Raw genomic sequence first — 16,498 nt, forward strand, 5'->3', positions numbered from 1 at the left:
GATGACATGATGGGGACGCCTAGTAGGTGGTAAACTATAAGCTTCATATATAAAGTATGAAAAAAGGTAAAGGTCGCGCTTGGGCGCAGAAAAACTTACATTTTTTTGTTGAAAAAGATACTAGATTATTAGTTGGTATGCATCATAATACAATCTTTTACAATCCTTAGCAATGGAGCAAGGTTAAAAACGGAAAATGGAAACATTTTCCAGGATTGCTTAATATTTCATATCATTCAGCTTCATCTCATACAATTTGTCAGTAGTTTCAAACCATGATAATAAACTTTTCCACAAGGGTGCTTGAAGTAAAATTCCGATCATTATCATAGAAGTTACAAACCTTCAAACTTGATACATTTTTTTCTATTTTTCTTCCAATATTTTCACAAATTTGGACTTTCACTGGATATTTCTCAGAACCTAAAAGAACGGAGACTCTAATATTTTTGTCATTTCTTAGGTTCATCTTGTAGTTAGTGAAAAATATTCCATTTAGTTCAAATCCATAGTTCATCTTTTGAGTTTTATCCCGGATTTGTCCCATCGAGGATACGAGTAAGATAAAAAAAACACAGCATCAAAGCACATCATTTCCGCAATATCTTCCGCCCCGGACTGACTTCTCATTCGCTGAACGTTGGCAGGGTGTCAACAGGAAACATCGTGAGAAAGTGAAGTTACACGATTATGCATGAGCCTTTTGTCGCCTCCTCGAACCCCTGGTGCCGAAAATGTCCTGACAGATTGTACGAAATTGACTACGAGTTGCTTGTCGTGGCATTGAAGAAATAGCGCCAGGTTACGAAAACAAAAAATAAGATCCGAGAGGATTCACAACAGATACCCACAGACGTTTTCATGTAGGTTTTAATACTCTACGCCACCAGACGGTCCTTTTCCCCTCTTCTTTAGTTCCAACTAAGCAAATTTCATACGCAAGGATGCAACTGAGGGTTCGAAACCCTGTCAGGATAACTGATAAAACCAGACAATTACTTCATGAATATTTGATAAGATTCTGCATCTCCATTGAGAATTAGATGCGGCTCATGAGGATATGCGACGAAAAGAAAGGGGACGTATAGCACTCTACTATTCCGTCAATTCCATACGTTGTTGTTCCCTTTTTGTTGTTTAATCTATGACTGAATTGACTGTCTGAATTTCTGTAGATATTTTTTCTGTTCGTTCTCAGTCAGTCAAGTCGAGGGTGAAAAATACATCCACCTGTTAAGGAAAATAAATGAAATACCGCCTGTTGGGAACAATTTCATGGAGTATTAAGGATATAACTTTTCTATTGAAAGCATTTGTACCGAAAATTGTTTTACGATGAAGGTGGTGGCAAATTGTGCACGATGGCTTGTTTGAAAATACTTTCCATTGCATTTGATTCGCCATTGTTGTCAGTTAAGCCCGAACCGACAGCGTGTAGTACAGTACAGCATAACAAATCAGTTGCTCACTACAATTTCTATTCTTTTCACAACAAGAAATCATTTTTCCTTTCCCTCCACAACAAGAGAAAGCCTTAAAAAACATAATTTTCTTTAGACATTTCTACTTCTTCTTCTTGGCGTAACGACCTCTTGGTCATGCCTGTCCGTTAAGGGTTTACGAGGCTTGTTTCCCTGTTGTACGTGGATAGCCAGCCTTCTCGTACAGGGGAGGGTCCGGTCTCGGTTGGGATTCGAACCCACGCCGTCGAGGTGGTGAGCCCCGGCGCTTTTCTACTGTATTTTTCGAATTTTTCACCGATTCCCATCACGATAGTTATAAAGGTTTGTGTAAACAGATAAAATCAAGTATCGAAAATTATCTTCCCGATCCGAACGAGTTGCGTCTGCTTGAAAATGTGCTGATCAGGTTATAGCATTTTCATTTTTTCTTAACTCTTTCTCAAACGATTTCCACCAACGATTGGCAGTTGGAATGGACATGGACAACCTTGCAATAATTCATCCCCATGTGGAAAACGTTTTTCACTATCTTCACCCATTCAACTGCCCTGTCATCACCATTTCAAGACTGCGAATCGAAATGTGCCAGTCAGCGTGGGCCAGTAGATTGTCGATAGACGGAAGTAGTTTTCGGAGCGAACGAAACCTTCCCCATCGTCCCAACCCTCGAAGAAACCAATGCTGCACAATCAGAAGCACCAGGTATCCGTTCGGGTCGTTCGGGTTCGAGTTGTAAAAACTGCGAATTGACATTAGCGAAATAGATCGCCTCAATGAGCCAACATATTTCCGATGTCGGTGGAAAACAGGTGGATATTGCCTCACCAGTGCACAGAGGTACAACTGCTCGGTGGAAAAGTGCAAACATTTCAGTCCGAAGTTGCACTCCGGTCCACGTTAAATTGCTCGATCTTGGTTTGAAATTCGGGATGCTGTTAGAGTCATGGCAAGCCAGGAGGAAAATTACCCCGGCATCGATCAATTCGTTTGTTTCCGTTTTTCTATTTCTTTCACCCTCACTCTCTTCCTCTTTATCTTTGTGATATGGAATCATCAGCTAACGAATAGAATGGCAGACTACCTGGAGTTCAACGATGAAATGTTGTTTAAGATGGAACTATTCAGCACGGTGTGTGATCGGAATTTTTATGCCACCACGTTTATGCATCCATGGAAAACTATTTGTCCCAGCGCTCTAGAGTCTAATCAAAGGTTTTCTTTATTATTGTGTTCGCTCTTGATCAAGCGTTTCTTTTTTTATTATATTTTTTAATGCTGCTCTTTGGCTCCCCTTTTCCCGGTGATAATAAACTGACGGGAAGCTATAAATATGTTTTCTCGCACTTTTCGCTTCGTTCAGTGAGGGTGCGATAAAAATCTTTTTTCATGTGCGTCTCAGTACTTTTGATACATTTCACCACAGCCATCACGTTTCTTGCACGCACCAGCCATCATCGTTTCTCATAATCGTAGTTAATTTCGGTTAAATGGATCATTACGATGGCGCCTTGTGCCGTTTTGAAAACCTTGGAAAACAGCTCTACTGATGGACGGTTCTTGTTTTGACATCGTATCAGCGCTATTTCTCTCTTTGACAAGAGCAGGAGCAGAAAACCAGAGTCCAGCCCTTGCCCTGCATTTCCCACAATGGATTTTCCGGAGAAATCTGATAACCATTTAAAGCGACGATGACTAAGATGTCGATGACGATCGTGAAGAAGAGAACACAGTCAGGAGGTTTTCTGGACCAATAAATTATTTTAATGTCGCTCCGCCACACAACAGTTCGTTTCCGCTCGTGATGCGGTAATGATTTGTGAAACGGCACACACGGATGATCTTCGGATGAAAATTGATTGTGTAACTGAGTTAGGGTGGAGAGTGTGCATTGGAAACCCGTTGTCATTAGTGGAACGAAGTTGGAGAGGAAAATCATGCTGAGAGATTTGGGAAGTGGAGGTAACTAAAATTGTGATGATTAAAATTGAATCGATATCGAAATTCATTTTCTTTGAACTACAACTTATTTCTCGGTCACAAACACAACGAGTTATTAGATAATATTTCATAAAATAATAAATAAATAAATAAATAAATAAATAAATAAATAAATAAATAAATAAATGAATAAATAAATAAATAAATAAATAAATAAATAAATAAATAAATAAATAAATAAATAAATAAATAAATAAATAAATAAATAAATAAATAAATAAATAAATAAATAATAGCCCTTACAGCGAGCTAATGAGTACAATCGAATGAGAGGAATTGATCGATAAATGTTACCATTTTCAAGACAATCGGAACCACCTTCACAAACCATTTTTTCAGCAAAGAAAAGTCAATGTGTCAGAGGCGGATAGAGAGTTCTAGGAACCTCCAGCAAATATTAGTTGCAGGTTCCAAAAACATGCAAAATATCAACCATACAATTTTTTACTTTGAAATTGATAAAATTTCAATCCAGATTGAACAACACATTTGTAACGAGGAATCACATTTGAATAAACTTACACTTAACTCAAAGATATTCCGTTAAACAAATTTCAATGACATAATCCTAATTTTCAAAACCTTATTCCATGCAAAATCATCAATAACTTTCCAAGCGTGATTCTTTTTTTTCCACGAATATCATTTTCTATGAACTTCTACATGAGGAAATGTGCAGGCCTTTGGTAATCCATGGTATCTTCGCACTATACTGAGAATTTTCCTCATCTTTATTAAAATCTTTACTCTAATCTGTTTAATTCATGCTAGTGCTTCAATCTCTTTTTTTTAAAGACGATACTTTTTATGCATCAAAACACAATTCAGATTAATTGGATCATTCTCACGTTTAAACTCATTATACATTCAAAAAGACAAGCAACTTTCTTGCAAGGTAATAAAAATAATAAATAAAAAATAAGGGCCAAAAGGATGGAACCTTTAAAACCTCGGAGCCCCCAAGCAGCTGCTGAGTTTGATTACAGTATGATCCGCCTCTGCAATGAGCTATCCGTTTCTTGGTTTTCCCCCATCCGCACCGCGTCGGTGGAGTTGGGCAAACAAGCGAGCTGCTTTGAATGAATAAATGTGACTTCGAGAAATGGTTCTTCAGCCTTGCAGCAGAAAACACGGCCAGCACAACAATGCAAACATATTGCATGAGCCATCAGCCACTGAATAAATTAAAGAAAAAAATATTTGATCACGAAGAGGAGCACAAAAAGAATAAGAAAATATACATATGAACCTGATCGGTATCCCTGTACCTTGTTCTCCTCGATCCCCAAGCAGAATCGCTTAGTAGGAGACAGAATAAGATCATTTTTCTCTCCTTTTGTATCCCAGGCTGGAGGATAAACTGATTTTCCTCCCAACACCCCACTCCGGATGCCAATCCGGTTCTGATTGATGGTCTAAGGATGAACATACATATGCTTTTGTCCCCTTGGATGGTACTCCTCCAGCCACTTCGTTTGTTTGGGTGTGCATAATTTCATGAATATCAATCAATGCAGCTCGAGGTCAGTTGTATATATTGCGAAAGGTATATTGAAGGGAAACGATGCGGCTGATGCTGGGTTCACCGGGAAATCAACCAAGACACAATGTTTAGACTGTCCCATCGCAACTCCATATTTTTTGTATTTCAAGTACTATGAGCAATACAAGTATAGAAATTATGAAGAGGCTTAAAATTATGTTTAATAATATGTAAATTATTTACTTTTATTAGAACTAGAACTAGATTGTTAATTCCAAAATGCGAGGCAGATTCAGTTTTGAAAACAAATAAGGTTTTTTTTTTCACCTAGCTAAATCCACTTGTTACTGAAAATAATAGAAACTTAATGATCAATGATAAGGTAAAATCAATGCTTTTTGCACTGCCTGAAATATAGAAAAGAAATATAAATTTTCGAAACATTTTATAAGAAACTAATCCAAATGACAAACACAGTATAAAAATAGACCGTAAAATACACACCATCAGTAAAACTGCATCATACAGTGAGGAGTAAATCAATGCAATCTTTACATGTTGCATAGTAAAAAAATAAACTTTGAACTGTGAAAGATGATGGTTTGTTATCGCAGCTAGTAGAAAACGAAATTTGGATAAACAATATTTCAACAAATCAAATGTACCATAATACATATTTACTACACGTTTGTCCGCGCCCATCGAAAATGTTGTGAGAAAGGCACGAAATTTGAGTTATGTGTGCGTGCAGAACAGGAAGAAACTAGAAAAAGACTGCACGGAATACAAAAGGAATGGAGATGAAAAACTCAACTGTCAATCACGAACGTCCCAAACAGCATAGATTAAACCGCGGCCATGGACCTGAAAGGATGGCGTGAACATTGCGATCACAAATTTCGCATTCCCATCGACGAGTTTCCCAACGAAAGAGGCGAAAACGTGGTGGCAAAACAGCTCTCTTTTTCCAGTATGCAAAGTGAGTCGCGATCGTAAGTTCCGGCATAACATAGTTCCAAGGCAAAGGGAAAAAACGTAGTGAGTGTGTTGGGGAAGGGTATGGTAGGGACAGACAGGGACGTAGATCCAATCAATGGTTCATCACAATTTTTTTATATGTCCTCCCGTGATGGACTCGCATCCACCTTCCAACGTACTTCCGCCATGCGACGCCATCCGGGACTATATTTATTTTTGCTTTGGAGCCTTCTTTTGCTTCGTTTTGTGCTCTTCCGGGAGCATATATATTTAAATTCTGCCCAGCTTATTTCCATCGTCATGTACGGAGCATTTCTTAGTCGGGACGCCATTTTCCCGACTGCCACACCAAAACTGGCCCTGCCAAAGACAAAAGTGCGAATAGCGAAAAGTCAAGTCAAACAAACGTGACCCGGTTCGTGACACAAATTCTGGACCAGAGGCAAGTAAATCGGTGCCGTCAAACAGTCATTAGCATAAAAAACAATAAAATGTAAAAGAAAAATGCAGTGAAAAAACATAAACAGCACGCTTCCATATCCGGTGCAACGGAAGGAACGACTTGCGCAAGGCCGGTTCCATCCGGTGGATGGATGGATGCTGGGAAAGAATAAAGAATGATTGTCAATCGTGAGCTGATCAAGGCAGTTTTCTGAATCCCCAACTCGACAGCTTCTGCAGAAACGTGGTCCGGATATTTGAAGAATATTTCTTAGCGACGTCGGAAGAATACGTTCCATCGGGTATAACCTCCTAAGCATTCTCGCTGTGCAGAATTTATAAAGAAAACTCAAATAGAAAATGAAGAAAATGGAATTCTTACGTTATTTATTTCAATCATCTAAATTTCAATTGACTGTTATGATTGAAAAATTTTGAAGATTGTTTGGGATAAAGAAAAAAATGTGTTTCTCAAATATTAACTCAACTCAACCTGTGGTCACAGCTTTGCGCAACCGCAAGCGGTTGCGTTTTTTCCCATGGGCGAGATAGGGGCTGTCACCGCAGATGCAAAACCTTGCGGTTTCTGTACTAAAAAATCAGACGAGTTTGATTCTTGCCGCAGACCCTTACGTTTTTATATGTCAACAGTAAATATTGCTTCTAGTAGATTTTAATGAGATTGTATGCTCATATAAGTGGTATATTCAAACATTAAAGTATTTTTGGCAAAAAGCTGTGCTCGTTTGACAGATCAAAAACGCAACCGCAAGCGGTTGCGCAAAGCTGTGACCACAGGTTCATTCTTTTCCGTAACGACCCCAAAAACACTAGAATGGAGAAAACAATCAACGAGCAGGAGTTCTGACGACAATAATAACAATAATAATAATAATTACCATTTAATGGTAGTAATCTGGCAGTTCCATTCGTGGTAACTTTAGTCAAAAAGATGGAAGGGAATCGTACTCAAACTTCCATTCATTCCGCCGCACCTCTTGGTTGTCTTGTGGGCGCCACGAAAGCAGCCAGCTTCTTTGCATCCAGTGCTGACTCGGTAAAAGACAGAACCGGGCCTATTAACCGCCCGCGATGATAAATCGACGCAAATTGATAATTTAAGAAAGACTAAACCGTGAAAACTCAAGTTTATGTATTTTACACATTGTACAATGTTTCAGAGCTTAACCAATTCAATCATAATCAATATACCGAAAGTAGTTTTTAAACGTACTCTGCGTGCTCTTTATAAACGCCAAACAACCACAAATAGGGTGACAGAAGTATTCTGATTGGGATTCAACTATAAGATAAATATTTTAGTTTTTTAAAAGTCTTAGCATTTGCATTATGAACGAGTTTTATCAAAAATAATTGTACTAAAAACTGTACTAAAGCAGCGTTTGAATTTGAAATTGACTTGAAAAAACTTTCATAATATTTCCTAAGCTGAACAAATGTGACAGCTTCGTCCCGACAGTGAGACATACTGTTATCTCACTCTTGCTATTCAATCTAGTACGTTTGTGGAAAACTTTTTGGTCGTATGTAAATCTAGAATTCGATTGCTACTTTTGTCGTTGCTGTGGTCGCATTTAGTTGATCTGGTGATGAATTTCAAAGTGCATCCGTGTATTGCGATGAACTTTTGTTGAACAGAGTGTAACATATGGTGACTGCGAGAATATACAAGTCTTCAGTCCACATCGTAAAGCTTGCTGTGTGGAGCATAGCGCAATAGAGCAAAGCGCGGAGCAAACGCAACTGCAAGAAGGCAGCAGCAGGTGGACAGCAGGGTCAGATATCCCGAGATTGGAAAGAGTCCCTAAAAGTGATTATTCGGTAGTAGAGCGCAGAGTGTTATCGAACCTCAGTCACGCACGGCGGAAGTGCATAAGGAAAAGCAGAAGATGGCGTCGAAAAGGCTTACCAAGGAACTAGAAGAGTTGCAAAGAGACCCGCCAGCACATTGCTCAGCAGGTCCAATTCACAACAATCTTTACCAGTGGCAAGCTACAATCATGGGTCCGCCAGACAGTCCGTACCAGGGAGGCCTGTTTTCCTTAACAATAGACTTCCCATCATGCTATCCGTTTATGCCACCTAAAGTGGCTTTTACAACACGTATATATCACCCCAACATTAACAGTAACGGGTCGATTTGTCTGGACATTCTACGCAGTACATGGTCACCGGCGCTTACCGTGTCAAAAGTGTTATTATCCATCTGCTCTATGTTATGCGATCCAAATCCGGACGATCCACTGGTGCCCGAAATTGCCAAAGTATATAAAACGAATCGAGAACAATATAATAACCGTGCCCGGATGTGGACAAAAAGATATGCAATGTAATACGTTCAAGGCGATACATTAGCTCACGGTGTGAGTGTCGGCGGTGGTGTTTGCAGCACGTAAAACATCAGCAGAATCAACGACTATCGCCAAGGTAGATTTTGAGAAGCATAACTCAATATTAATATCATTGTAACAACCGGTAACATCACCAACCGCATTCCCAACATCTTCAGCTTAACAATAAACGCATGGCAGCCTAAGGTAGAAGAAACTCATGACACACTTGATCATAAGCTATTGAACCAGAATGTATCCTAACTTTCTTTGATAGGAGCGGAGTATTTAGTTGCATTCCATCCATATACGGCAACAGTAACAGCAACAACTCCTTGGCAACACGAACTTCAATAGAACGGTAGGCAGCATGGTCGAAGATCGATGCGGCCGAGTTTCGTTCGATTTTTTTTGGTAAGTATTATCTCTTACGGGTGGACAGAGTGAATTCCTCTCAATATCCATTGACACTTGTATTTATTTCTTACCTTCAGTAACACCGCCCGCGCCCTAGATATATTTTGCCAAGACCAACCCAAGATCAGTCCAATGTTCAGTCTCGTCCTGCCAGTTAGCCAGAGATAAGAACCGTTAATAAACTGGTATCAACAAATTTAGTTGCAACAAGAAGAGTTGTGGGTAGAGAGTTCTCTAAAAAAAAACTAATCTTTGTATTCATGAAATGTTTTCTGCTTTCCTACTAGAGCTTGATCGAATTTATTTGTCCTTACTTAACTGAACTCTTTAATAATTCAATAAATTTGATAAACAGTACCTCTTAAAATCTGTGCGAATTTGTGTATCTTTTTTATGGACCTTTGCCTTTTCTTTCCAAAGTGAAATAGTTTTCAGATTAACAGTTTTGTTAACTAGTGAAAACAACCTGATCAACAACGAAGGATCTGTTTGTTTTTTGTCTCCGAGCTGGTCCATTTCGATATTTTTGAAATATTCATGTCCTCTGGGGCTTTGGTAGGTTCTCAGTGCATCTATACTTCAAAAGGTTTTGAATCATCAATTGCCGAAGGAGAGTGGTTTTTCAAGCTACAAGTGCATAGCTTTCGATTTAAAACAATCCAGCCATTCGGACAATGTTAAGATGGATACACATTTTTGAATATCGGGCAATAGAAGACCATTCGACATCCAATGAAGGTAAATCGTCGGCTTGGGCTAATTTACATTTGACCTGTTTGTCGGGTGAGTATAGTCTGCAATTGATTGTAAGATATCTTTCACGAGATGATTTCCATCTGATACCGTGTGCAAAGGACCAACCACGCTGTCGTAAAGAAGATCTGTATCATACATATACCTACTTGTGGTATAATCGTAACTTCGCTGTACAGCGTGTGACACGGCATGCGTTCCGATCAGGATTGCCTTCTTTGTAAGGATTTGCGTGAAACATGCACTTAAACGATGTTGGAATCTTTGGTCGATCCTCAGGAAGTTTACCTGTATGCTGTGTAAAACTCATTTGAATTTTACGATGGTTATTTCAATACTGATCTTCGTCATGTGCGTTCCTTCCGGTTATCGCTGTAGTGGACTCTTTCTGCGCCGGGAATACAAAACTTTTAATTGATATCTTACCAAAGTGACGATGTAGAATCCATCATACCGTTTACACCTGTATGATAATTTGTTTGAAAAAAACAAGCATGATCTTTATTAAAATAAAAAAGTGGATGCATGGTTTATTGCGCGACATATATTAATTATTTCTACTTATTTTTATTTTTCTCTCTCGTTTGTTGATGTAAACTGGTGGATATAAGGATATTTTATAAGTATTTTGTAGGAACAGTATGGAATAGATCAGAGACGGTACATATTTATTTCGTTTTATTTTATGGTCGTTCGTGGTACCTCAAATAATACGCATTGCATACGAATAGACTAAATGGTAATGGAAATTTCTTTACAACTTTACTTTACTGTAAGCTAGAGTTGCACCATTCTTTTCACAGTTTGAGTAAACCCGTATTCCAACAACGAGATTGAATAGATTCTTAATTGCAAATTCAAATAGAATTTGCCAAAACCTAGCCATCTGTCACCTCAGCCGTTCCCTTCGAACCTCGGTTGCGGTGTTAAAAATAAGTCATAAATCGTCCAAAAGGACTGCGAAGCAAAGCGAAGCATTACGGTACCAGCTCCATGGTTGGCAACGATCCTAACTCCCACACGCCGTAGGATCCTAAGTTTTTCGTGTTTCACGGAAGCGTGTAAGGATGATAAAGGATACATCTCTAGGAACAACATGTGTGACTGTGTTTGCGTGTGTGAAGTGCCCCTCTGGTACGTCTGAATGCGGCACTATTTCAATTCAATTCAAAATCGATCTTTTTGTTGATGGTGGGTTCTGGTCCGTCGCTTGGTCGGAAGATAATTTTCCATCCAACTTAATCCATCAGTTTCTGTTTTTTTGCATTTTTTTTTTCATTTGGCTTACCCTCAACTTTCATCTGGCTTCTGGTGAAAGGAAAATATACCGGCATTGGACAATGAAGAGAAACCATTGTTGCTCCGGGACCTTGTCACATTTTGAAGTGCAATTAAATTACCTCTCCAGGCCAAAAACTCAAAACCCTCTACTGCTAAGCGCCCAGCGGGTGGTGGCATCCTAAAAATTAGGAAATATACGAGGGGGAAATTCGAGGATGATTGATGCTGGTTGACTCAAGTTTACTCCCTCTCCAGTTCTTCTCCTGGGGCCTTCTTCTCGGTGACGGTAAATAGGATCAAGCATTTGCGTCCACCGGAAGCAATCATATGACAATTGTGTGTCGCCGACGACTTTGAGGTACAATAAAGGCCAGCAATGGAAGAAGGATGAGTTAGAGTCTTGTTTGGGTAAACAACAACGGATCCTGTAGACCGACCGATGGAAGGTCTCTAGTTTGTCCGGATTAAATTACGCTCTGTTTCACTAATGAACATCAAGTAAGTTGTCCTCATTTCGTTTGATTGGAAGTTCTTCTTTTATTGTTTGTTTTATTTGTCCTCCTCGTCATCTCTCACGGAATTGATTTACCTTACGCCGAGAGTTAGTTGTTGTGTTGTGAACAATTTTATTTCCCTTTCCATTTGGTTCCGGCACTCGGTGGTGGTTGGTTTGTGGCAAGATATTTGTCTCCACCTTAGCTTTTCGTACGCAGTGAAAAAAGTTTTCTTTTTCTCCCACTTTTAACGTGCTAATAAAAAGGAAAACTTTTTCGTCAAGCCACCCCCGAGAAGTGCACCTAAATTGAAGGGAAAGTTGTTTGTAGTTGAAAGCTGTTTTTCCCTCCACGGCTGACCAATAAAACTGTACCCAAACAACGGATAGCAAGTCGCTTTTTTCTCCTTTTTTCTTTTTTTTTTTTTGGAGTAACCCATCGTGGCAAACATTCCTTTGCCGTTCAACCAACCACTCAACCATGCTTCTTCATCCAGTGTTTCCTCCGAAACAGAGGCGGATTAAGTGTTCTAGGGGTCCCAAGCAGCTATCAGTTGAAGTCGTTAATAAAAAAATTTAATACATTCCACATTAAATTTTTTATTTCAAAATTTATAAAATTTCAATTCAACTTAAACCACACATTTTTGATAAGGAGTCAAAAAATGACTAGTAATTTTTTTCACTTTTAGTTGAATATGTTTTAGACGATTTAAAATAGACAACCGTAAAATGTTTGAAAAATAAAGTAAGAATAATGTTAAGTTAAAATGGTATATTTGGAAAAGAGTAGGACATTGCTTTTGAAGATCCATGTCCATCATCCTCAAACTATTCTGTGAAACTTTTACAGTGGTTTCTTTAAGTTACTCAAAAGCACGGCACCTTTTCTGGCTCAAAGTACAATTCATAAAAGTTGGATCAATCTCACATTTTCATATTATTAAGTTACTTTCACACAAAAGTAAATTCATTACTAATTATTTTTCCTGGACTAGCTCTGAACATGAGTAAGGCTAAATAATTTTATTTTTATAATTCAATTGTTTTCTTTGATTGAACATTTTGCTCTGCCGATTGCTGAGTAAATTTATTGACTTTAAGTATCCGTATCGTGATGCTAAAAAGACAGATCCATTTTCAAATCTTTCATATCCCATTACGCCTAATTCCAACGAACCAACATTAAAAGACGTCAAGTGTTGTCCAGCATTCTTGTTGTGACCTTTGAAAGGGAAATAGCGCTCAGCTTCTGGCCGAATTCCAATTCGCACCTACCACTTCACTCGCCTGCAACGTCTGATGAGCACTGGAGGACGATGAAATGGGATCGTTTAAGAATACTTTCTAATAAATTAGCTCTTGTTCCGGTCGGTCGAAGGTAGACACACAGCGAGCGGGCTTGTGGTATCTTCGTCAAACGTTTGACAACGCCAGGTTCATTTACGGTCCTTGGGCAGAATCGTTTCTGAACGATTGAGCAATTTAAACTACAAAAAGTCGAAGAGTTCGAACAATAAAGGAAATGCTTCATGTTCTGCTGTACATTTCCTGTTTGTGCCGGCCGAAAGTTAGACATAAGAAGAAAACTAGGCTATTTTGTTTCCATTTCAAGGTCCAGAAGAAACGAACATTTCGACAGATGGTGGGAGCTCTTCCCGCTGGACAACGGAACGGAATTCTTGAGACATGAGAAGAAAATTCGCCATGAAAAACCCAAAAGAATAGAACTTACACACAACAATGAAGCAGTATACCTATTTTGAACTGGAAATAAGAAACCATGACCGATTGTTTGGTGAACCGAGCGAGAAAACAAACATAAACACGGCTCCTGCGGATGTTTCATCCCTCCAAGCCAGGTCTCGCCAGGGTTTCCTAGCTGGTGGTGGTCACCTTAAAGCGGTTGGTTTGTTTCTGGGTGTTCCTGAAGGAAGACCACACATAAGGTCAGTCGAGCGCAGCCTTTTCCGATGGCCAGGATGTGGAAGTTACACTTCGGTCAATTGGTTATGGGATTTGGGATCTTTTTGTGCAAATGCTACGTAATAACGGTGTGTTGTTCCGAGAAGGTCGAAACACCCTGATTGTATTGATTTCGTGATCGAATTCGTTTGTTTTCTCAAAGTCTGTGCTTGTTCTGTTTGAGTTTTTGACGCCTCGTACGTAAGAAAAAATAGATTGCAAATGTAATCGTCTTTCGTAGGGGAAACCAGACACAAACATCCAACACGCTGCATAACTTTCATTGTATTTGCAACCTGTCAAAACACTTGGAAATGGAGCTGTTCGCTGAAGGATGCTGCAATGAGAAGACGGATCCGGCAGAATGGGGGTGCCATAACCTTACACAAAATACATAAACATCACGTAACTCGCGTTCGCGTCTTGGCTCCAACTGCGAGAGAGAAACCAACTCGAAACTAATTCCAGACAAAGCGATCGGCGGCTTAAGTGCCAACCGATACTCCCTGGACTGAGAACCAGGCCGGCAAGATCGATGGATTGGAGGGCGTCAGTGTCGCGAAGCCGATCCATTCATTGTTCCTTTGGGTAGAAGAAGTTGATTTATTAAACATTCCTGGCCGGCTCGAAACTGAGAGGAAATTTCATCCAAGATCCATACGCGATAAACGCGGCCGAAAAACAAACACACACACACACACACCCTCGAGACGACTCGCGAGAAGAAGAAGAAGGAATTTGTCTGACGGTTTCTTCTGGCAGTTTGGTGGAAGCCTTTCTCGTTTATCAAAAGTATTACAAAATCATCATAAATCATAGCATTACAACACATACATTCAAAAGTCATTGTTTTGTATCAACAGAACACATAATATACATTAATGTTACGCTACATGAATGAAAGTTATTGTAATAAGTCATCCATTAAAAGTTAAATTTAAAACTCTGCACAAATGACGCGTCAAGACTATTTTTCTTTCATGTCCGAATTATTTAGTGCTGAATGTTCATAAGTGGATTGACACAATAGACTCATAACCTTTTGATTTGAATAGTTGAACTAAAGTTTCATTTAATTGTATGGTAGGATTTACTTTTTTTTAAATATTATTTCATTTTATAAATTTTAAGCTCACTTTACTCCAAGATTGCATTGTGGTGTATGTTTTTCTTCATCTCGCATGTTTACCCGTACAAACTTGTTGTACGTCAGACGTGTTGATATAGTAGTTGAAGTTTCCAAAAAGTAAAAGCATGCGACGGCCTCACGAAACTTCTTGTTTTCCCTACTGGTTCCTTCGAAATTGAAACCCCATATCCCATAGACCTCCACCTTTTCAGATGCAGCGAAACTATGCACATGAAATATGCTTTTGTCATATTTCTTACCGCCTGACAGCGCGCCAAGCGGAAACGCCAAGGCAAAGCGCATTCCGTCAACAACGCTCCGGCCATCTGGAGTCTCAAGGCTATTGGTCGATCGAGGAACAGGATTCCCTGGAGGAAATGTCTATGCGCATCTTCCGCGGTCCTTCGGAGTGCTTGATTAGTATTCTTCAGATGCAGCGAAGGCATACGATCTCCAGGCGTTATAAAACGTACAGCACATTGTCGTCATAGACCCCCAGGAGAAAATTCTTGCACATGTGCCAGTGCGTGTGTCTGTACGAGAAGCAATTATTTTAATGAGGCCAACAATTTGAATGCCGTTTTAAGTTTTCACCAGCTAACCACCAAAATAACGACCACTCGATGCTTCAGGGCTCACGTTAAAACCGCAGGCTGAGGATAAAAAAGTGTGGCTTCGAAAAGTCAGTACAACCAATCTGAGAGTGCAGAAGAAGAAAAAAACACAAGTGACAAATGATACCACACAGTGTGTTTGGTTAGCGATTAACAGCGAGAAAAATAAGTAACAGCCCGAAGGAAAAGGCGAATGCATAATGCATGTTGGCATAAAATTGGACAGCTGATAAGTATAATTGATAAAACTCGACCAGAACGAACATGGAGTTCAGTTTTGGGTTCATTAATGAAACTGAAATCAATTCAGCAGGAACATGCAACGTTAAGTAGTGTTGTTGATGGCGCGTTTTTGAAGGTAAATGATAACATATTTTAGGTGTAACCGGGATTGCTAGACAAATGTTTTGTGAATCATAATAGTTTTGTTGTTTTGATAATGAAAGGCGACACTACAGAAAGGTACCTCAAATACTTGAAGTCACTCTATCCCTATTTATTTATTTTATGAAATTAAGAAATAGAACGCTTTTTCAACAGTGCTCAAATTGAATGCTTTGTAGAAAACAGCAAAGAAATGTTTATCATCATATCAACCTCCCTCTTATCACTTATTCGCTTCTCTATTTACTTGAGATTAAAATTCTTTCAAATCCAACCGTTCTAAATGAGCAGTTAACGGTTCGCTGACTTGCTTCTCGGCAACCCGGTAATTAACTCGATACGAGTGGAAATGAAAACTACTTGAACATCACGCCTCACCGTACCGTATAGTGATGGGAAAATCGGTTCCGAACTAACGGCTCCGAACTAACTGTTGTATGCTCTTGTGAAATCACTTTGACTTGAGAATATTAAGGTGAAATTATTTTCACAACGAATTTGACGAATTTATAAGTTTGGTTGAGGGCAAAGAATTAAGTTTTTAAAAAACAATTTGTTTATTGCTAGTGAGGCATGTCCTCTTCTGTTGAGTTCTAAAACTAAACTGACTATTCCTAACATGTGCTTTGCCTAACTGTCCCTAACTGTGAGTATGCGCGAACTGCTGATTCGGCGAACATTTTAGTGAACAGTTTCCTTATATCTAACATTCTGCATCCGCTTGCCTCGTCTTATTCGCAACGTTTCG

General features: G+C 39.2%; 1 protein-coding gene across 1 annotated transcript; it reads left to right on the forward strand.

Annotated features, from left to right (window-relative positions):
* Positions 1 to 8,273: 8,273 nt before the first annotated feature.
* On the forward strand, positions 8,274 to 8,717 carry LOC131271170 (ubiquitin-conjugating enzyme E2-17 kDa-like). Its single transcript, XM_058272558.1, has one exon. It carries the CDS (start codon positions 8,274 to 8,276, stop codon positions 8,715 to 8,717), a length of 444 nt encoding a protein of 147 aa, XP_058128541.1.
* Positions 8,718 to 16,498: the final 7,781 nt, after the last annotated feature.

Source organism: Anopheles coustani, unplaced genomic scaffold, assembly GCF_943734705.1.
Source record: "Anopheles coustani unplaced genomic scaffold, idAnoCousDA_361_x.2 scaffold_103_ctg1, whole genome shotgun sequence".
NCBI lineage: Eukaryota > Metazoa > Arthropoda > Insecta > Diptera > Culicidae > Anopheles > Anopheles coustani.